Raw genomic sequence first — 22,015 nt, 5'->3', positions numbered from 1 at the left:
TTAATGATCTAATTTTTTAATATGACATGTTTATTTGAAATTTTATGTTGTATTTAGTTTCAATCATTGAAACAAAATGGCATAAATCAATGCTTTGAAAAATATATATGTTATTGGTTGCCATGAAATTGAGAAGTTTTTTTTTAAATTGAGATATGTTAATATGGAAAAGGGTGTAAGCTTCCGCTCATTCTTAGTTGCAAAGTAATTTTGCTTTAGGAAACCATGAAATGATGAGGTGGAATCCACCAAAGTGGTACATCTTATTATTTCATGATTTTCCACAGGGAAGCAATGTAGGTGACATTTGCCCAAAGGTGATGTCACCAAAGTTAAGAAAATGACAGTAACCTAGAGGTTCCTAAGCCCAAAGGTGAGGGGATTTCAAAAGTTATTGTTCTTTTCACAGTAAATATAAATTTACAAGAGGACCAGTGCATTCTTAGCCCAAAGGATAGGAATGTAGTTGCGGTTGTGACTCTTGTATGGTTATTGTTGTCTTAGTGACATTTATATGTATGTTTTGAACATAAAGATATACATCTCCAATGGGAAAGATATGATAGAACTGAGTGAAACCCACCAAAGTGGTACATTCAATTCGATTGTATCTTCTCCAACAGTAAAGGTGATACTTTCCCAAAGGTTATGTCATCAAGGTTTGAGGATAATTATCCACATTTCAGAAAGGGACATTAAATTTGGAGTTCTTTTGCCCAAAGGTGATTGAATTCCGAAGTTAGTGTTGTTTTCACAGTTAAAAGAAGAATATAAGAGCATCAGCTAATTCCTGTCCCAAAGGATAGGGATACATTTTTAGTTGTAACTCTTATTTAAAATATATTGATAGTATTACATGCTTTTATATTATGATTTATATTTTGATATTTGGCATGTATTGTGTTCTTGTTACTGCTGTAGTAAGATGGTCATTCCCTCAAGTTATGTGTCTTCCATCCCAATGCTCACTGGTAACAACTATCAAAAGTGGGTGGAAGAATTAGAATTGCATTTAGGTCTTCTTGACTTAGACTTGGCACTTAGGGAGCCTAAACCTGAGCCTCTCACAGACTCGAGCAGAAGTGCTGAAAGGACCAAGTTTAAGAAATGGACTGAAGCAAACAGAAAGTGCATACTGGTTTTAAAAAAGGGCAGTTCCTAAAATTATACGTGGGAACATAGAGATCAAAGACACTGCAAAAGAATTCCTGGATGCTATTAAAGGTAGATTTCAACACAACAAGAAAGCTGAGAAAACCACATTGATGACCAGGCTAATGAATACAAGGTATGATGGATGTGGGAGTGTTAGAGAATACATTTTGGGTGTAGCTACTGATGCTGGTAAACTTAAGGATCTTGGAATACAGATCGATGAAGAATATATTGTACATATTGCACTGAATACCCTCCCTAGTCAGTATAAGGTTATCCAATCTACCTACATTGCACTGAAGGACGATTGGACCCTAAATGAGCTAATTTCCATTTGCACTCAAGAGGAAGAAAAATTGAAACAAACTAGGTTTGAGAGTGCACATGCAACTTTCCACAAGGGATCTTCTGGTGGACCAAGCAGAAGGAACAAAAATTTTTCCAACAGAGGAAGCGCCAAGCCATATGACAGGAATAATAGCTCTCAAGAACTTGACACATCTCAAAAGGCTCAGGATGAAGAGAATACCAACAACGTAGAGTGTTTCTGGTGCCATAAGAAAGGACATGTGAAGAAGGACTGTTTTATTTTCAAGAAATGGTTAGAGAAGAGGAAGAATTCTGGGGCTGATAAGCAGGATGATACCAAGAAAGGGTGAGGTAGAATGATCACCAGTAATTAAGAGCAAGTAAAATTTGGTCCCATCAAGTAGTTAGGATTTCTTTACATACAGTTATTTGAAATGCTTGATTAGTGGGAGCTTTGATTTTGTTTAGTATTTGTTTATGTTTTGAACCTTAGCCCGTATGTTTTGGGGCACAGTTTGATGAATTATGGTTAAGTTTTAGCATTTACATTATGCACAGTTATTTATTGAAATATTTGGTTTATGATTTCATTTAAGAATGTTTTTATAGGTAGTAATTGTCTTGGTTATAGGTAATATTTTGCCACAGTTCAAAAGGTAATGTTTGCCACATTTTAAGACAGTATTGTCACAGTTCATAGGCAATATTTGCCACAGTTTATAGGCGGAAGGCCACAGTTAGATATTAACCACAGATCAAAGGCGATTTGCCACAGTGAAGGTTAATATCACAGTTAAGGACCTACATGGAATGACAACAGTGTAATTTGAGGATATGTCAATATTTCTATGATGGTATCCCACATAGATTCGTGTTAAGAAACTTACTTATGTTTGTAATAACAGAAAGTTGTATGCCGTATATTGAGGTGTATCTTCTGCTGTTATTCGATGTGAGTGGTTTTTCAACTGAATCACAGTAAGAGTGGTTAATGTAATAAGATTCTATGGCCACACCAATTTAAAAGACATCCTTATAATTAATGTAGCCCAAGTGGAAGATTGTTGGATTTATGGGCTAAATTAATTATTCGGGTTGATTAAATGGGTGAGAGTCAAATTGCATGAACCGGTTCGGTCCACTCTCAAGCTTAGGGATATGCTGGCTCAATCCATTGTGGTTTAGGGTTTTGAGTGCAGGACAGTATTATAAATACTAGGTTTTGGGTCCCTACAACCATTATTCACTCTTCCCCACTTTACCACTAAAGTGAGAGAACCAAGGAGGTTTAAGGGGCTGTAGAAGATCCATAGCCAAGCCAATAGAGCGAAAGTGGGAGTGAACAACATCAATCATCTTCAGCATACTAGGTGAAAGGTACAAATCGATCCTCCATAATTTTATTAGATTCGTGTTCTTGTTTTTCCTGTGTGGTTTCCTCAATAGGGTTTCAATCTCAAACCCATAGGGAGTTCTAACACTATGGACTCTACCTTCCATGTGAATTTTTTCACAAATATATTCCTTTAACCTGTCAGATTAGTTAATGTCTCAATTGCTAAAAACTGCTTAACTATTTACTGTGTTAATCTGCATATGATTGTTTGATCAATAGATTCATAACACATCATCAAAATTTGTTGGGTTGTAGAAGATTACAAGTTAAATTATTCCTGTACACCTAAGGCTAATCTGTAGCAGTAGAATTACATTATCTGATTCTCCTCCTGACTCTCCAAAAACCATACCACGCCTCCACATTTAAGTGTTTGGTTAAACTTTATTCTGCAATATAGCTTCACATAATGCCTAGTAACTTTCTCCCTCCACTGCTTCCACTAAAGACACCTTCTAAAGTGGCAAATGGAGTATTTACTTTCCATGCTAAGTATTGACTGGTTAAATGTGAAGGCCCCAACACAACTATTGCAGCAAGAGAGACAGGAACAGGCAAACAGGGTGAATGAAATTTCAGACAGAGAACTCACCTCGATATGCCAAGATTGAAGATGTCATTTGCACTTTTGATTTTATTTTTGGATTCCATATGCAAAGCATATGATGTATAATACAGAGAATGTGTCTGCCCAATTTTATTTGCATCGAGAAAACTGTATATCACTTCAGCATCAGCACAATTCTCCGCCTGCGGCATCAATTCAGAATGAAAACAAAGCCAAGAGGTAGTACATCAGAAAACGTGAATTAGAAGTGATCTTGCTAGATAAGCCTCAAAAGCAAAGTGATGAAGTCACCCACATATTCCAACCAAACTTTAAGGTAACGGAGATCCTCCTTGTAGATGTCTGTGTGCCAAAAAGTACGCACACATTGTTCCAAAATTACAACAATGCCTGAACTGTCTCCACCAGTGGGGTAAGACTCCTGAACCCATTTGATGCACCTTCATAAAAAAATAAAATAAAATAAAAAAGATTCAGGGTTTAGACTTTTTCATGTATGGTCAAATCCGAAACCCTAAATTTCAGCAACCCGAAAGAAAATATACAAGTTACTTACTCAAGCCACGGTTGGAGAGGATCATCTCCTTGGTACTCATCAATCGCCTTGATCAACCTCCTGTACCCACAAAGAGGAAATTAAGGATTGCGAAATCAGATGGAAGATCTAAAACGTTTCTAGGTCTTGAAAATCTTAAATCCAGCTAAAGAAGACAAGAAACATGGCGATTTAAAAGATCTAAGTGATTACGTTCGAACCTTCGGTTCTCAAGGAGAGATTTTCGAAGGCGAGTATCGGACTGGGATTTGAGGGCGTTATTTAAGAGGCTAATATTACGACCTCTTTTCAAGGGTTTAACGTTCTCCTTGAAGAGTTCCCACTCATTTCCTGTTTGCTGGTTGGAGGCGAGAAACGCTGTTTCTGGATCCAAATTCTGAAGCTCTTCCATGGCGCAAACACACACAGAGTGACACAAGTCCCTGAAAGAAGGAATAAAATGAGCGTACGGAGGGAGGGAGAGAGAGAGAGAGAGAGATTTCAAATTTTCAAATTTGAATCCACGAGCCGTTAACATCTCCATTCAAAGTCCATATCGACTATATATTAGACGGCTTAACAAAATGTCCGTTGGACTTGCAAGTTCCTACCAGAAAAAAAGAAAAAGAAAAAAGTACCACTTGAAGGTTCCAAGTGGTCTAAGAGCACGACACGTGTTAAACCTTTTTTAAATCAAGCGGCGGTATTACTGGAACGAGGGTATTTTGGTGAAGAAAACAAGAGCCTTTCAATTCCTATTTGATATTTACTGAAACACCCATTTCAGTGTTTTTTTACCAAAAAAAAAAAAATCAGTGTTTTATTAACTACTTAATCTCCATAAGTGGTTTAATCCATATTAATTGGTCATTATTTTTCTCCAGCTTTCTTCTTCTCCGAGTGCATATCCATATCAGATCTCCATATTGCCCAAACAGTATTGGAATGTGGTCTGATACCTCCTCACAAATGGTGGGATCCTATGTGGAAAGATCATCTTACGTGAGGAGAGGAGCTATTCTCGTATGAAATCACCACACACTAAATACTAAATAGGAGGGGATAATGTAGAGAGATGGGGAAGGCAGGTTGAGTTTCATCACCAATGGTGTATATTCACCATTTCAGATGAGGATTGGGATCCTCTCTTGAACAATGATCGTCCAAGTCTTGTCCATAATTATCTAGATGATCGAAATGTATCCAAATGGTTATCAAATGGCTCTCAATGTAATGTCTCTATTCTGATCGATACAAACACACCCGTTGGATCACCGCTTAGATACATGTTGATCGTCCAAGTATAGCTATCTCCCTGATGATCAGCATTCAGGAGAGGAGCTGGTGATCATCAGGGAGATAGCTGGATCCAGATTCAGAGTATTTGGAAGAATGCGAGTACTACTGTTTACACTCTGCATTCACATCTCAATCTACAGGACCAATTTGTCAGAAAGGCCAACACTGGCGTTTCGGATACCCGGGAACCTACAGATGGATGTACCACTCCGGTTGGCAGCGTAGGAGGATTGCCTTGTACTCATGGAGTATTCGATGGATCAGCTCTCAAGGTTGCTGGTGTCAATGGCGTCGTCCACTGAGGGAAGCAGTGGGCGGCGAAGCAAGCACCCTCTATACCTCCTTGAAACGTCAGAATAGAGATACGGCCAACAGAAACATCCTTCCATCTTTCCCAAGTGACGAACTCTTAAAAATAATGAACTTAGCGAAGACAGATTCATCTGCCCAACCACCCAGTACAACCCTGGTAGATAACATGTGCAAATCAGACAGTAGCCTAAAAGGCTAAAAGGAATACTTAGTTATCCACAGTTCCACAAGGCGAAAGACGAGTAAACCAATAATAAAAGTCAAAAACACCTTTTGATGAACTCCGGACATTGCACATCATCACTTCAATTACTAAAATAGAGATGGGGATCTTCCATGTAATCTAAACTATATATATTAAGAAACAAACAAAAGGTAACCAAACAGTGCAACTCAAGCTCAAGATAAAGAAAATCATTACACAATACAGAAACCGTAGTGGAAAACAAAACATGACATGCGATTGATCAGGTAACAGCATTCAAATATTACCAGGAAGAAAGTCGCCCCCAGTCGAAGATATCACGCAGAACATGTGATTGATAAAATAGTCAAGGACATATTTTTTCTCGAGGCATGTACGAGGAGAGTAGTTAAAGATTCATATGCATACATAATAGTAAAACATTCAGTATGGACAGATATTCTGTATAATGTTTTCATTCCCTCCCACTGTCATCACCAGCACCTGCTTCTCTGACATCAAGACTAAATTCATACTCCTGGTCACAACCCATATATGAATCACACATATAATAAAGAGTATACGACTTCTCTCCAGCTTCCGCAGGAGCAACGAACTCGAGCTTGACTTTCGACTTACGCTGCAGGGCAACCCTCTTGATGGCAAGCAACTGGTTAGTTTTGCTATCACCTACCACAAGCCACCATCCTTCTTCTTTGGCTTTGGGATACCTGGGAGCATAAACAGGTCCCACCTCGGACCTCCCTTCGAGATCCCGTTCAAGGGTGACTTGCAAGGTAACATCATCCCCGGCTCTTATGTTGTCACTCTCCAACACCTCATATGTCATATCTATGTTGGGGAAACGGTTGCAGAAGCGAGCAATGTCCAGCAACTGTGAATCTGTCATCAGCAGCAACTCTTGCCGCTCATCATCCTCCATCTCCACCAAATCAAACACCGTTTCTATACTCTTTCCTGGGTTCTCTTGGCATTTCTTTGCCAGCTCTTTTGTGAAGTGAGGAAGCTGTAGAAGCATAGAATCACGCTCCCATATGCCCTGTGTAACCATCTGACTCACTTCCATGGCAAGAAGAGCCAGGCTAAGCCACCCATTGCTGGATATTACATCTACCATAGCTTGAAGCAACCTACTAGCAGAAAGGAGTACTTCTCGCTGGTCAGAAGCCAAGTTACCAACTACTGTGTGCCTTGAGAAGTAAGCCTGTAGCAATGCGTTTGCCTTTACATGTGGATCTGTACATTTGGGATTCTCAAATGCAAACCTCTGGTGGTTAATCAATTTTCTTATCAATTCTTCCTCCCCAGGTCGTATTGGAAGCTCTGCATATTCAGAAGCAGAAGCCAGAATCTCAAGCAAGCCTTTCATCTTTGTTTTGGAAGTTAACGATGAACTGAAACGCTCTATAGTAGTGTAGCTGATGTAGTAGTATGATGCTATCATGCCGAGGTTCAGAGGAGAAAGGTCCATATCATCCTCTATAGCAACACACTTGCTTGCTTCCAAGTCACTCAATGTGTTCTCCACAAGCTCTGAGAGATGATCAGAGAGATGCCTGTGGCTTACTCCCTGGAGGTTGTAGTAGTTAGGATTTTGAGTGAGCCTCCGGTACATGAATGTCCATGTCAGGTAATCCACAGCATCTTGTTTGTTCTCAATTACTCCAACAACTATTTCTGCATTCAGGTTGTCATGCAAGTAATGCTGCAGATGACTTTCTACCGGCAATGCCTCATACAAGAACTTCTTATAGTATTCTTTCCGAGGCGCATGACAGAGAATGACACATTTACCAGAATTATCTAGAAGAGGTCTACTGGCGTGACCCATCATCTGCAACAGATCAGTAACTGGGTAGTCTGTGTGAGCATTTTCCCTTCCATCATAATATTGCGTTCCCATAACCACAACCAAGTGAGCTGATAATGGCATCCCCCAGCACATTGAGCTGCTAGCAACACAGACCTGAATCCACCCAGCCTCAAATAAATGTGACACTACTTCCTGGTCCATGCTGGTAAGACCTTCATGCAAGTAGCCCACACCATGACGAAGAGTAGCACTAAGCATGGGCTCACTCACCTTTGAAATTAAAGGTTCCAAATCTTCTACTGATCTAAGCAGAAATTCCGGCTTCTCCCCACTGTCTACACCCGAGTAAGTCATCAGATCAACTGCAGTAAGCCGAGCATGCTTCCTGGTTGGAACAAACACCAGAGCAGGTTTTCCATTCTTTGCATGTTGGACAATAGCAGTGTATGTTGGCTTCGACATTGATTGCATCCTCGCTTCAAAATTAGCTATATCCACACCTTGAATATGTATCTCCAGAGGCACAGGACGAACACTCGGATGAAAATTGAAAAGGCCATGAGAGGTTGCACCTATCCATTCCCCAAGGTCTTTGGCATTTGCAAGAGAAGCTGAAAGCGCCACTATCCTTATCTTGTTCTCACCCTGACTTGCAATGTATCTCATCCGAGATACTATAACTTCCAAGACAGGACCCCCTTGACCGCCAATTAAGTGAATCTCATCAATTATAAAAAGGGTCACTTGCTGAACATGTTTGCGCTGTTTCCAGCGGCGGGACAAAGCATCCCATTTCTCAGGGGTACTGATAATTATTTGCCCTTTCTCAAGAAGTTTCAGGTCTGTTGTAGTTTCTCCTGTCAATTCAACAACCCTCATCCCTAGGCCCTTTCCAAACTTCCGTTCCCAATCACGATATCGTTCTTTGGCAAGAGCCTCAATAGGAGCAATATAAACTGCACGCATGACAGACTCAGGTCCTTTCTGATGATTCCTCAAAAGGGCGAACTCTGCACAGATGGTCTTGCCACTTCCAGTTGGAGCTGCAACCAAGACATTGTCATCTGTATTGTACAACACAGTGAAAACCTGCGTTTGGATAGGATTAAAATGCTTGAATTCTTGATAGAGAGCTTCATATGAGGGATTTCTCAGTGCCGTCACAGGCAATGGTTGCAAGTCCAACAATTCAGTAGGTGGAGGATACTTTTCTGGTAAGATCAGGTGTCTGAAAGAAACAGGTAAGACAGACTGCGACCCGAGCCACCTATCTGACACAACACGAATGAAGTATTGAGGCGGTAATGGTTCATAGATTGGCACTGTGAAACTTAAAGTGTGGTCCTCATCAATATACTGCTTCTTAAGCATGAAATATTCATGATGAAGAATGTATTCCCCATCATTGTCCTCAACAATAACCCAAAATGGTTCAACATACCCATGTACTTTGTCCTCCCACTGAAAATCTGGAGTTACAGTGAGTTCAACTCTCAACACAGAACGAGTGATAGGTAGAACATGTGCAGCCAGGTTAAGCTTTGGAAACTGGTGAATGAATTTGTGAAGTGGTCTCCCCATCTTAGGGTAGCGTATGAGCTCTCCAATTTCCTGCGCAGAAAGATCATAGAACCTCTCCCAGGCCAAATCTTTCTTCTCCAGTTTCATCAAGATCTCATTTGGAATTCCATTGAATTGGCGGAGGGGTGTCTGGACGCTCCAAATTCTTTTGTTGACCATTTTGCACAAATTCAAAGCCTTCTCAGCTAATTGCGCCCATCCTCGTTTAACCACAATCTCGAAAAGAGCTCGCATAAGACGACCAGCACTCTACAAAGAAAGTAGAACAAAATAAACAAATAAAAAATGGATGAAAGAAGCTAATTGAGGAACAAAAGTCTCGTAAAAAGGAAAAAAAAAATCATGATATGGCAAACCTGGGTAATGAACACCATGTCTGATGTCAGTGAAAGCCCCTCAAGCTTAAGTCGTGAAATATATGCCTGAAGTAGGACATTAATCTTGGCACTAGGCTCTTCCAAGCTTTCCTTTATGGGAATGGGTACACGATCCAAGAGCTTCGCCAATTCCATCTTCTCATCTTGTCTCACTGACACATATTTGAATTCTTCACTGAGGGAGAACAACCGACAGAGTTCGATATCACCCATTGTTGGCTTCAAATGCTCATTGTATGTAGAAATGGTCCCATGAGTAATATAGTAGTAACTAGCAACCCGACCTAAGTCTGTAACTTGGAAATAGCCACTTTTGCGATCATACTTGATCAAATTATTTCTGTCCAAGATTGTTGCAGCAGCATGGATCTACAAATAAACAAGACCTTCAGAAAGTTCTAAAGGAAATTTTGTTCAATTTTTCTATTAAATTATTAACCAAGATTTTTTATATAGATAAAATGTTCAATTAAACCCATAGCCAAGGATAATGTACAAGCATACAGCACTATAAAAATTAATGCCCAAGTATACCGCACCATCAAAATCAATAGCAGCTAGACAGACATAGGGTTCTCCTTGGAGATACAGTTATCCAATAAAAATATGTGAGATAATGAAAAGCACATGACATCATATTGCAAAAGGTAGATTGCCACAAAAAGAAACTACCAGTAATACAAGCCTAATGCAAATTTCCATTAACCTACAAGCTTCAAAATAGTTTATTCCATATTGCCTCCGCATTTTTGCATTTCTAATTAACATGATTAACAAACAGCAAGAGAAATAAAAGAACACTAGGAACGACTAAAAAAAAATTATGAGCCGAACTACCATTTTGGTGTCAAGGTATTGCTAGTAGTCATGCCAGTCAAGCACATTGGATGTTCCTAGTGCAAGTTCAGATGACACCAGCAAACTCAGTACCGTATAGAAACACTAGAAATGAGAAAATTTCCCAACCAGAAAGGTACACTCTCGCTTTGGTGTCAAGGTATAGCTAGTCATCATGCCGGTGCATACTGGAGGTTTCTAGTTCAAGTTCTGATGCAGATCAAATCAATAGATCTGCTTGTGGTGGGCAGGAGAAAGTGAATCAACAAGAATTACAAGTTTTTTTTTTTTTGGGGGTGGGGGTTGAGAGGGAGACAACGGTCTCTATCTCAACAACAAACTACGCTAATTCTTAATACATTCATCAAATTCTTGGGGGATTGTGAGCCTTTGCAATGTATTTACAGAGCTGTAAAATAAAATAAAACAGAAATAAAACTGGATTCTAACACCATCAATTGATGGGCTGAGTTGTCAGTCCTTTATTGATTCAAAACTTATCCTTAATTCCTTCCCATTGACCAGCTGCTTCGGGAGGAGTTCTATCTTCACTCAACCACCTAATAACAACCAAATAGATAAGTTAACCTCCTCTCTTGAGCAGGCTAAAACGAAAGAGATTCTTCCATAAGCAGATGCTTTGGAAAGAAACCAAAGCTAACTCAAAACTAACCTTTCCTACAAACTGGGTCCCACAAATAAGATAAATGTTATCTAACAAGACAACTTCCTAACAGACCGACACCCCACTACTAATAGCCAACTGCATAATTAAAATACAAATTTTGTGTACCCCTATGGACCTAAAATTTGGGCTTTATAATTAAGCCCGTTACAAACAAAAGCCAATAACCAAGAACTATCAAAAAGGGCCCCAATGTTGCACCGATAATGAAATTTCTAAAAGTTCAAGTTCAGATGATACCAGTAAACTCAATATTGTCAACTGAATAGTTGAGAAATTAAAACCTCCTCACAACATCTAACCATTACAGGGTATACTCTCAACTCAAAATAATAACTATCATAATGAAATGAAAAACAAAAAAAAAAACACAGCAATAGGAACGCAATAAGAAATAAAAATCTTCAAGATTGTAATACTTTCGCAAGTAAGTTGGTATTCTTATTATACTAGGCTCAACATGGCTAAAAATAAACAAATATGCATCAAAATGTGAAGCATGATGATAAATTCCAAAACCACCCAGATTTTTATTTGTTCTGGTAAGCATGACTTGAAATTTCTAAAAGATTAAAGTATCCCAATTTTTACAGAACGACAGATGCCAATCAAATCCCAGCTGCAAAAAAAAAAAGCTGCGACAAAATCAAGCACTACGTTGCTCTTTTTTTTTTTCCCCCGCTAACGATGGGTATCCAGGCCTTTGGCCTGACTAGTCCCACAGGCCCATACTAACCCCAAAACCATATGGACCGGATCATACCGGGGTTGAATGAGAACCATTCAACTTTCACTGAAAGCAATAAAGAGCACTAAACACCCCGTGTGAGTTGCCCAAGGTGTGCCTAGTGTGAGTTGCCCTAAGGTGTGCCGAGTTTATGGCTTGTACCAAATTCATTGCTCACCAACTGTGCTACCCCCTTGGGTTAAATCAAGCACTATGTGACCACTGATAAGATAAGCCTAAACAGACCCAAGCAACAGAAAATATGAACAATGTAAGAGTATGATAGAAGTACGCTACTACATTAAGGGGTTACTGCTTACCAGATCGGCCCTCCTCTCCTCCAATGTAATGTCTTTATCCAGAACATCGGGCTTTATGCCATAAAGGGTTGGATTCCTCAACATACGAACATACAAATAGGTATAACCGATCCAATTACAGGCCTCCCTAGCATTCTGAACTGTCCCAAGAACGATTTCAGCATTCAACTGATCAGCCAATTTGGATATGAATTGGCTTTCAATGGGAAGCTGTTGATTCATGAGGGACAGGTAGTACTGTAGTTCACTATGGCCAGTAATAATTATTCCTTCACCATAGGAGTCATACTGAGGCCTTCCTGCACGACCCAGCATCTGCATAACATCCAGAGGGCTCAGCTCAGTCCACGCTCCTTTCTCAGGATTGTATATCTGTGTGCCTTTAATAATCACAGTGTGCGCTGGCAAATTAACACCCCAAGCAAGTGTAGCAGTTGAAACCAATACTTGAACATGCCCATCAGCAAAAAGATCCTCAACAAGTTGTCGATCTACCCTTGCCATTCCAGCATGATGAATTGCAAACCCATATGGCAAGAGATCTTTTAGATCATTGCTCTTCACCAACTCTGTATGGCTCTGCAGGATCTCACGGCTTGCACTGTCCTCTTTTAAAAATCGACCAAGGGTATCATTAGTAAGAGCAGTATCACGTATTGCACGAGCTGTTTTGGCCGTTTCTTTCCTTGAGTGGACAAATATAAGAACTTGATGCTTCCCTGCAACAGCCATGACTTTCTCATAACAGACATCATTCATCAACTGGAATCGCTGAAGAGGCTTCTTGACAGTAATTCCAATATACTGTTGAGCCAGAGGGCAAGGTCTGTAACTGTTGTCAAAATGGAATAGTCCTTTTTCCCGATCAACTCGCAGAAATAATGCCACATCTTCATAGTTGGGGAGTGTAGCAGATAACCCTACCAACCGAATATGTTCTTTTGTGGTCTCAATTTGTCTCACTGTTCTTGCAACAATACTTTCAAGCACAGGCCCTCTGTTATCATGAAGAAGATGAATCTCATCTATGATAAGTAGTTTCACAAGCTGCGTATAGGTTCGGTCCCCAGATTTTCTGGTGATAATATCCCACTTCTCAGGAGTTGTAACAATTATCTGTGTCTCTTCAATTTGTTGACGAGTCAAGGTCTGGTCTCCACTTAGCTCCTTAACTTTCACATCATAATGTTGCAAACGATTGGACAAATTCCCAACAACTTCAGCTACAAGAGCTTTCATCGGTGCCACATAGACAATCTTATAGTTGCTGTTGTTGAATGATCCATCTGGGTTCCTATGCAATGCAATCTGCTGAAGAATGGTTAGCATGGCAACATTTGTTTTCCCTGCACCAGTTGGAGCACACAATAGAACATTTTCTGCAGTAAAGAGAGCAGTTTCATAAACTTTACTCTGCACCCTGTTCAGCTGGGTCATCCCTTTAAAAGCCGGCTGTGCCCAGTCGGGCATTACAGAAATCTTTATGAGCTCTTCACCAGAAGCAAGTGGCTTTGGCTTCAAAGCCGGCACATGGACTTCTTCATATCCCTTGCTATGGTTTCTATACGAGCCCAACGGAAGCTCACATTTCTTATTGGCCATCAAAAGACCTCCTTGATGGAAAGAAATGCTGTCAAGATCAAGTGCTTCATGCTGTCCCTTCACCCAACCACTGTCTGAGTCCCTATCAACAAAACCCCTCCGCTCCCTACCCCCATCTCCAGCAGTACTCTCGTCTTTCAATCTCCTGGCCTCTTCTCTTATACTCTTCTCCAAATTCTTCTGGCGTTCCTTAGCAGTTGCTCTGGTGGCATGCAACTGCTCCAAAATAGCAGCCAAGTCTGAACCTGAACCCACCATTTCTTCTTCAATCTTCTTCCTCTCCTCTTGGTCTTCAGACCTTGCCAAACGAGTACACCAGACTATCTTCAACCGGTTCCGCAAGAGAAATTTAATAAGGCTAAACTTATCAAAATCAAGAAGCACCAAGAGCCTATTTTCCACTTCCCTGTCATCTCCTTCAGCAAGTATTTTAAGCACATCTTCTGCCAATTTCTGGCAGTGTTGTGGGTCAATCTGTTCATATGATTGAGAGATCTTTCTTTGAAGCCAATATGCATCTATATCTTGAACATTGAGGGTCATTCCCTCGTTGGCTTCTTGCATGTCATCATCATCAATCCCTCCACCCATCTGCATAGCACCAGAACCATGTGAATCCAGCCCATCATCTTCCTCTACTTCCACTTCCTGGACCATATCATAATCACTGTCGTCCTCTTCCTCCTCCTCTTCTTCAAACTCAACAGCAACACCCACGTCATCATCAAGAGCATCATCAGCAGTGGCAGCAGCAGAACCGGCTGCATCCCCACCATCTTGGAAGTCAGTAATAAGCTTCCCAATAGACACCAGCTGATCAAAGACATGATTTGGTATTGGATTCAACAACCCATCAATCTCCTTTTTCTTGTCAGGGTTCTTGAAGGCATCATTCTTCAGAACTGCCAACACCTCATCAGCTGCACCACTCACAACATTTGGTGGCTGACCACCTAAATGCTGTTGAATGACACCAAGTAAGGCCTCGTAAGCTGCCCTTGTCTCCTTCGTCTTTGGCTGATAGACACCTTCCTCAGTAATAGAGAGGACGCTCTCCTCTTGGAGACGTCGCCGCTTGCTTTGCCTACTGGGCAAGGCTTCAGGATCTCGATCCTTCTTCTTCTTCGACTTCTTCAGCTTCTCATCGGATTCAGGAGGTTTTCCTCTGAAAGCACGATCACCGAAGGTTTTTGGGTCTATCTTCCCATAGAGAGATTCAGGCTCACCAGTTGGTTCATGAGTGTCGCGCGGACGAGAATCGGTGGTCAACACAAGGCTAGAGTTTGCTCTGTATTCATACTGCTTGAATCGAGCGTGTGCCTCCGCTCCACCACCCAAATGCGCCATCGTCTCACCAACAAAACATAAAGCAAGAACCTAAAGGCAAAAAACAAAAAAAGTGAGGGAGAAGCCTTGAATCCTTCAATGAAACAAAAAATGAAATACAGAGACGAATTTTAAAAGTGCTCCACAAAATCACTTCCCGTACGTTTAAGAGGAGGTATGGATATAGAAACCTAGGAGAAAATCCTGTTAATCAAGTAAAATTAGGATAACTAGGGTTAGAATAAGTGAAGAACTGATATGAACAGAGAGGAAACGCAATAAAGACGAAGCCTTAGAATGCACGAATGGCGACGAGTAACCCACTAAACCCTAGCTAGAAGAATTGATAAACTAATTAGCAGCAGAGTAGCGATAGTTCACCTACAGCCTCTCAACGCTACAAGCGTCGATCCAGAGTCACCAGTTAACACTTCCTCTTTCCGCTATAACAGTTTCTGCAGTATGACCGCGCTCTTGTTCTATATCTCTTCGACCGTTCATCACCGCCACTCAAAGCAAGTTTCAGAGGCGGCCAAGTAGGGTTGTGCGTGAGCACAGCAATGAGCCGGTGACCGCTTCTATCACTTCCAAGTTGGGAATTGGGGACCGAGGCTGAGCCTGAGCCGTAGCCTGGGCCTTGGCCTGGGCTAAACATGAAGGCAATAAGTAAGGCCCACAAGTGAGGCCTTATAGCCCGTCTCAACAATTTATTTCGGCGTAGGCAGTCCAGAAATACCAGCTGTAAAACAAAGGCCCATATATTTTTCTTTGTCTTTCTCTAAAACAAAAGGCACATGTCAGTCCTCACAAGAGGGGTCTATTTCGTTCCTTTGCTCGTACGAACCTGCTAATCCCATCCACCATAGTTGGGCTGGTTAAGCACAACAATCCTGGACCACGTAGCATTTGTCATTGGGCTTATGTCACGAAGCTATTGGATCCATGGTGATTTGACATTACTGGAACAATGAATGTCATTAACTCTTTTTACCAGAAAATAATAATAATAATAATTATTATTATTATTGTTATAATTATAATTCTTTAACTCCTATTCCGAATATACAAGTATCCAAAATATCAATACAATCTATTACTCAGGCTTGATTAAGAGGTTCTCTATTCACCGTGGGTGAAGGAAAACTTTATCTTTTTTTCTTTTGAAGAATCTTTCTATCTTTCATTTTTCTTTTTTCTCCTTTTCTTTTCACCTTTTTTTTTTTAATAAGATTTTATTTCACCCTTTCCACCCTTCTTTTTTTTTTGGGTAATCGAAAAATGATACTCCATGGTAGTGATCATATCCCCCAAGATAAGCCCTTGTACTACAAACGGTGCTTCCACAGGACCAATGGGTTATAGTGGGCATGTTAAGACTTGAACTCACAACCAGCCAACTCGAGCGATGATGGGTTGAAGGCATTTTCCCATCTAGTTACATATATGCTTTAGGGACAATATTGGGCATGTTGCTGGGGTGCCCACCCTTTGGAAACTCTCTCCCCCTTCCTTTTGGAAATGACTCCCATGCCCTTGTATTTTAGTCCCCTATCATTTGAGCCGTTAGTTCCAGAAAAGCTAGTAGCATGTATATGTTGTTGTATGGTTGTCCTTGTTAGCAACCTGGCCTCATGGCGGTGATGATGTGGCTGAAAGTGATGATATGGCAGTGTTCAATATCACCGATGTGATAACATAGTCACATTTTGTGCATAGAGTGGTTTGATTTATCTATGGTAAGTGGTACGGGATTCTGGGTCAAAACTCGTAAAATTGGCCTATTTATGCTCGGGGGCATTTTCGATAGTGAAAAATATATTTTTAGAAGACTATTTCTCATGAAAAAGATAGATTGCAATTTATCTAGTCCAATGCATTTGATTTTGTTGCGTTCCGATACTGTATGAAGAAGTTATGACATTTATGACATTTAGGGCCAATTTCAGCATTGAAAATTAATTTTTTAAAATAAGTTTTCTACATGTAACAATACGACAAAAATCATATATTTCCAATGGTTATGATTTCATCGCATTCCAATTTCGTATGAGGAAGATGTGTTATTGGAAAGATCTAGGGGTATTTCGATCTTTTTACATGGTTGATTCAAATGATCGGGTCTTCTGAAAAGTTATAGATCTTCCATTTGTGGTTCCAACGCACTTTATTTCATTTCGATCGGATATCGTATGAAAAAAGTTACATACGTTTTCATGAAGTTGGTTCGAAAATCCGAACAAAAAAATCAACAGACTGCTCTCGGTGTTGGGTGGATTTTTCAGATTTTAATTTTAAAATTTGAGGAATTTTTTTATAATTTCAAGGTTTTAAAGGTCTGAGTTGATAAGAGTGCTTCAGCACTGAAATATATAGATGCAGGATTTGATTGTAATAAAAGAAAGTATAGACTTGTAGAATGGAGGGTTTAGATGAAGCCACGTAGGTCTTAGGCGCTAACGAGACAGCTTAGATTCTTGCACGAAGGTCCTCATTGATGAAGTGCATCGGACATTATGGTGTGGCTCCTTACCATATTGAGTCTTGATTGTGTGTAGCATGTGCATAGAATCTATAAAGATAATCTCCATATCTTGATTTGACCCAATCATATCAGATCGGTTCCAATCTAACGGTCAATATTAATGGAGCTTTATTAAAGTTAGCCGACAACGTACCATGAAAAGTGCTACACTAGCCAATCAGTGATCGACAATGCATCTGGCGATGTCAGGGCATACATCATGATGACATAATCTTTGACTTTGTAAGATTCAAATCTAATGGCTTAGATATATTGTGTGTTGGTTTAATCGGACGGCTTAGATTGTAAGATCTTTTAGATAAGATCTACAGTCATATCTGCGCCCCTGTTGCGTGCACTGCCGACGTAGCCTATGCCACCCCTACAAAGATTTCATTTCAAGGTATCTAATTGCTCCAAATTCAAATGGTCATATCTCCCTCATCTTAACTCGAATTTGGGTGATTAAAGTGGGAGATTCTTCATAATTCCGAGCTCTACACACAGGGAGAGAAATGAGGCAGAGATTCTTTATAAACTCGTGGAAGGCTTAGGGTTTGAAAGAAAGACTTCTATCATCTTGCACTTGATCCATAACCCCCATTAGAGGCTTAGGAAACTGCTGAAAATTAAGGCAGAAAACTCTATTGATTGTTGCCAAGAGAAAGAAAAAGAAAAGGGAAGAAAAGAGAAGAAGAGGGAAATAGAAAAGAAGTTTTTCCCTCACTTTGTGTGTGAGTGTGAATGCCATTATTACTTCATTGAAAGTAAAGACAAGGAGAAAAGAAAGAAGAAAAAGAAAAACCTAGAATTTGGTTATTGTGAGTTCCTTTAAGAAACCCAAGTGCCAACCGATATTGAAGCATTGGCGGCATCAAGACAACATGGTTGTGGTCCCCATCAAGTGGAGATTGACATTATTGCATCTTCAATGGTTACTCCCTGCTAAGGTAATCTCACTTTTGGCAAATTTTCATTATTATAAATCATTGTAGGCAAGATGTTTGATAAAATGCCTAAGTGATAGTTGTAGTCTATTTGAGAAAAATTTGTATGTATGAGTGCTTCACTATAGGGTTTTGTTATAAGCCTAACTTTATTTTTGATTATTATTCAGTGGGTGTTAGACACAGGGGCTATGTGTTCCTTGGTAGTTACTACTACCTAAACCTATTTGTTGTGGGTGCGATCTCTCAAATCATTCTGAAAAAACTAGGGTGAAGACCTAGCCATTATATGTCATTGGTGAAAACTGAGAATATGTTCATTGGCCGTGGGTGCAGTCATAATTAGTATTGAGTAAATGCTGAGCCCAACAGTGGACATTACTCCTTGCATGTAGGCAATTGGCCGAATCATGTATGTCTTGTGTTGTAGATGTGTATGCTCGTAGTTGTATTGTGGATTAGAGTGATTGGATGTAGAATGGGTGTGTACATCTGGTAGACTTGGCCACTTGGTGGTGCAGTGTGGATGTGCATACGAATGTGTATATATGAGATAGTGATTATCGTGTAAGGTTTATGAGACAGCTCTGGGCAGCAATACATGTTATGTGAATAAGTTTCGTGCAGCAGTAAGAACTATCAGTAGTATGCATAACAGCTCTGGGCAGCACCAGTAGACTATATATATATATATATATATATCTATTGAAGTGCAAATAATGATTATCACATCAGGGGTACAGCTGAAAAATGAAAAAGGATTTGGCACACTGATTCACTCCCCCTCTCAGTGTCAATCGGGACCTAACAGTATATCCCTCTCCCTATGCTTTATTAGTGTTTTTACCTTTTTCAGCTCCCTATCGGTTGAACCGCCTCCTATGATTTATTAGTGTTTAGCTTCTCCTTCTTCTTCTTCTTTTTTTTTTTTTTTTTTTTTAATATCACAAGATGCAAACTATATATAATGCCTTGGATCAAGTAGGAGTTTCCATTGGATATCTAGACTCAAATTTCAAAATACATGCAATTCAAGGATTCTCCAGCTAAATATGGACATTGAAACATTTTATGAGCATTTGAGAAATACCTCTAGTCCCAATTTAGAGTCTCTTACATCCCTAGGTATACAAGTCCCTCCTTGTTATGCAGATTTGAGCTTCTCAAAATTAGAGCCTAATTACTTGTTCTAATATCCCTACTCCAATTAACATAAATACCGCGGTGGAAAATCTGTAATTTTTTCCATAATGCTTTAGAGAAAAGGTTCTTTGAGTTGTTGGGCTATGTAAGTTGGCACCCTTGATGTACATCTCTTTTCTTCTCATATAAATGACTTCAAGTCTCTCCAATGTTCAATTGTTTCATCGCACTCCATTGGTGCTCTCCCATATGCCACTAGCTCAGAGAACCCTCGATCATACTTTAGATTTGTAAAAACGACTGAAGGTTGGGATTGTGGGACAACTTCATAGCCCATATAAAGCAAATAAGTGTATTCAATTTGGATTTATTCCATATTTTAATCGGAAAAATAGATTGATTATTCAAAATTGAGTTTTGATTTGCAAAATTGCCTTCTTTTTTTTTGGGGGGGGAGGGTTAACACCCATTGTTTATGTTAACCAAATTACTAAAATTGAGTTTGTAGAGTTTGTATAACAAAAATACTTATAATAGTGTCGTGTCAATATACACTATCATCTACACCTTTGATGACTTATAAGATCCCATTTCACCATAACAAGCGATAGAACTAAACTCCTCAGCAAGATCAAACAACTTGTTTATCTTCGCCCTTCATCCGTTTAGTGTTGTTTGTCTGATGAATAAGTACCAGGGGAGGGGCACTAGGGTCATTATGAAAACACCACCTTTCATGAAATTCAAAATGATGTTCTTATTGATACTTCCCCTTACATTATAATTGGTCCCCACGCTATGGAGTCGTACTCCATACATGAAACACTTCCCTGTTTTTGTAATTAACAAACTCTATTTTAGTAATTCAGGTGACATAAACATTGTGTATATAATTTTGCAAATCAAATATATATTAACCTAAAGGTTTCAACTATAAATTTGATTTAAAAAAAAACCTCATTTCCCTTTGCCCCATGGTGGAGAAAATGATTGTTTTCTCAAACTTCTTTTGGGGTTTAACCACATGTGCTTGATGGGAATAGCGGATCTGGATCTGATTCTTCTCCACTCTACATTCTTTAATTGAACCATATTCTATCCTCATATGCATTGATTTCTGAAATGCAGATGGTCTGTGTTAGAATAGAATAACGGAAGATTATGCCATAAAACATGCCCCCAAATCATGTGGTGTCACATGTTTAAGGGGTTAATTTGATTGCTTCTAGTTTAATCAAGGTTAATGCAAAATTTCAAATCCTAATTAAACATGATAAGCTGAGTCACTTGCCCATCCCAGACTGTGTAGTTGTAGGAGCCTCCTGTATTAAACTGATCTTAAAAAAAAAAAAAAAAAAAAAAAAAAAGTCGCTTGTATATGTAGCTAGTGTCCTATTTTCAGGAACATGACAAATTAGTCAATTCAACATATCGAATACAATAGAGTAAACTACACTCCCTGATGTAGATCCAGATCCAGATCCAGATCCAGATCCAGATCCGAATGCAATAGGCTTGGGTTGGTTCATGTGGAGTATGGGTGTCAATATGCAAAGCAAATCGGTGAAATCGGCCCAAATCAAATTGATTATTATTGGATTGACTTTGGATGAAGGTATTGTTAAAACGAAACTGGTTGACAATGAATTGAACATGAAAATTGCATTAAAATCAAAATCAAATCGAACCAATAAAAGCCAAAACTCATTAAACATGGTATTATTTTAATGGAAAAATAAGGTTAGCTTCTTAGTCGCGTGAAGACACATGAGGGCGTAGGCTTACTTCCTCATCTCGTAAGAAATAAAAAAATTTCATTCCTGTATATACTATTGTGTGCGCACTCTCATTTGCCCTCATACTAGTGCAAGGGCTATACAATTAAATAATAATCTCTTGCCATTTGTTTCAGTATTGACGTATACATATGCATATTAAACTGGCCTAAGCCTAATTGAAATCAAAATCAAATAAATAACAAACCAAATTAAAATGGATAGAAAAACAACATTTCCTTATTGGTTTAATTTCAAATTTATCATTTCCACGCCAAAATCGATTTCAATCCAAGTCAACCAATTATCACCACTTGTGGATGATTCTGTATCGGGTAGTTCTCTAGTGCGTCACTGTGACCACGCTCGAACGCCTAGAGTCTTGACGGTGACTCGGTGAGTAGTGGATAAAAAGCTATCACACACAGGCTGGATCCCTTTTTTCAAACGGTCCAGTACTGCAGCCCCCATCTCATGATTCATGCATGACATGACAGAGGGAGTCGCGGCCATCTTTCTGCATTCATATCTTGGGTGTTGACTCTTTAAGACGTTAAAATCACTTAAATGGAATATCTCTTT

General features: G+C 39.6%; 2 protein-coding genes across 5 annotated transcripts; both read right to left on the bottom strand.

Moving 5' to 3' along the window:
- Positions 1-3,422: 3,422 nt before the first annotated feature.
- LOC122085197 (mitotic spindle checkpoint protein BUBR1-like) lies at positions 3,423-4,505 on the bottom strand. Its single transcript, XM_042653668.1, has 4 exons — positions 4,185-4,505; positions 3,985-4,044; positions 3,724-3,868; positions 3,423-3,610 (listed from the first exon to the last, which is right to left on the bottom strand). The coding sequence occupies exons 1-4, from the start codon at positions 4,499-4,501 to the stop codon at positions 3,449-3,451; spliced, it is 684 nt and encodes a 227-aa protein (XP_042509602.1). The 5' UTR covers positions 4,502-4,505; the 3' UTR covers positions 3,423-3,448.
- A 1,591-nt stretch (positions 4,506-6,096) lies between these two features.
- Positions 6,097-15,609, bottom strand: LOC122084501 (DExH-box ATP-dependent RNA helicase DExH12-like). Of its 4 annotated transcripts, none has more exons than XM_042652787.1 (5): positions 15,429-15,609; positions 15,211-15,251; positions 12,120-15,098; positions 9,530-9,919; positions 6,097-9,422 (listed from the first exon to the last, which is right to left on the bottom strand). In XM_042652787.1, the coding sequence occupies exons 3-5, from the start codon at positions 15,066-15,068 to the stop codon at positions 6,234-6,236; spliced, it is 6,528 nt and encodes a 2,175-aa protein (XP_042508721.1). In that variant the 5' UTR covers positions 15,069-15,098; positions 15,211-15,251; positions 15,429-15,609; the 3' UTR covers positions 6,097-6,233. The 4 variants fall into 4 exon arrangements, with proteins under 4 accessions (XP_042508721.1, XP_042508724.1, XP_042508722.1 ...); XM_042652790.1 differs by having other exon boundaries at positions 15,433-15,609; XM_042652788.1 differs by lacking the exon at positions 15,211-15,251.
- Positions 15,610-22,015: the final 6,406 nt, after the last annotated feature.

Source organism: Macadamia integrifolia, chromosome 7 (genome assembly GCF_013358625.1).
Source record: "Macadamia integrifolia cultivar HAES 741 chromosome 7, SCU_Mint_v3, whole genome shotgun sequence".
In the NCBI taxonomy this organism is placed as follows: domain Eukaryota; kingdom Viridiplantae; phylum Streptophyta; class Magnoliopsida; order Proteales; family Proteaceae; genus Macadamia; species Macadamia integrifolia.
This window is presented reverse-complemented; position numbering and strand designations above follow the sequence as displayed.

What these genes read in the sequence shown, in the direction of transcription:
- LOC122085197 (XM_042653668.1), bottom strand. Translation starts at nt 4,501, where the DNA reads ATGTTAACGGCTCGTGGATTCAAATTTGAAAATTTGAAATCTCTCTCT. An exon ending in TCTCTCCTTGAGAACCGAAG is followed by an intron (nt 4,045 to 4,184) that starts GTTCGAACGTAA and finishes TTGTGGGTACAG; the next exon opens with GAGGTTGATCAAGGCGATTG. An exon ending in TTAAAGTTTGGTTGGAATAT is followed by an intron (nt 3,611 to 3,723) that starts GTGGGTGACTTC and finishes TTGATGCCGCAG; the next exon opens with GCGGAGAATTGTGCTGATGC.
- LOC122084501 (XM_042652787.1), bottom strand. Translation starts at nt 15,068, where the DNA reads ATGGCGCATTTGGGTGGTGGAGCGGAGGCACACGCTCGATTCAAGCAG. An exon ending in AGGAGAGGAGGGCCGATCTG is followed by an intron (nt 9,920 to 12,119) that starts GTAAGCAGTAAC and finishes GTTTATTTGTAG; the next exon opens with ATCCATGCTGCTGCAACAAT. An exon ending in ACATGGTGTTCATTACCCAG is followed by an intron (nt 9,423 to 9,529) that starts GTTTGCCATATC and finishes CTTTCTTTGTAG; the next exon opens with AGTGCTGGTCGTCTTATGCG.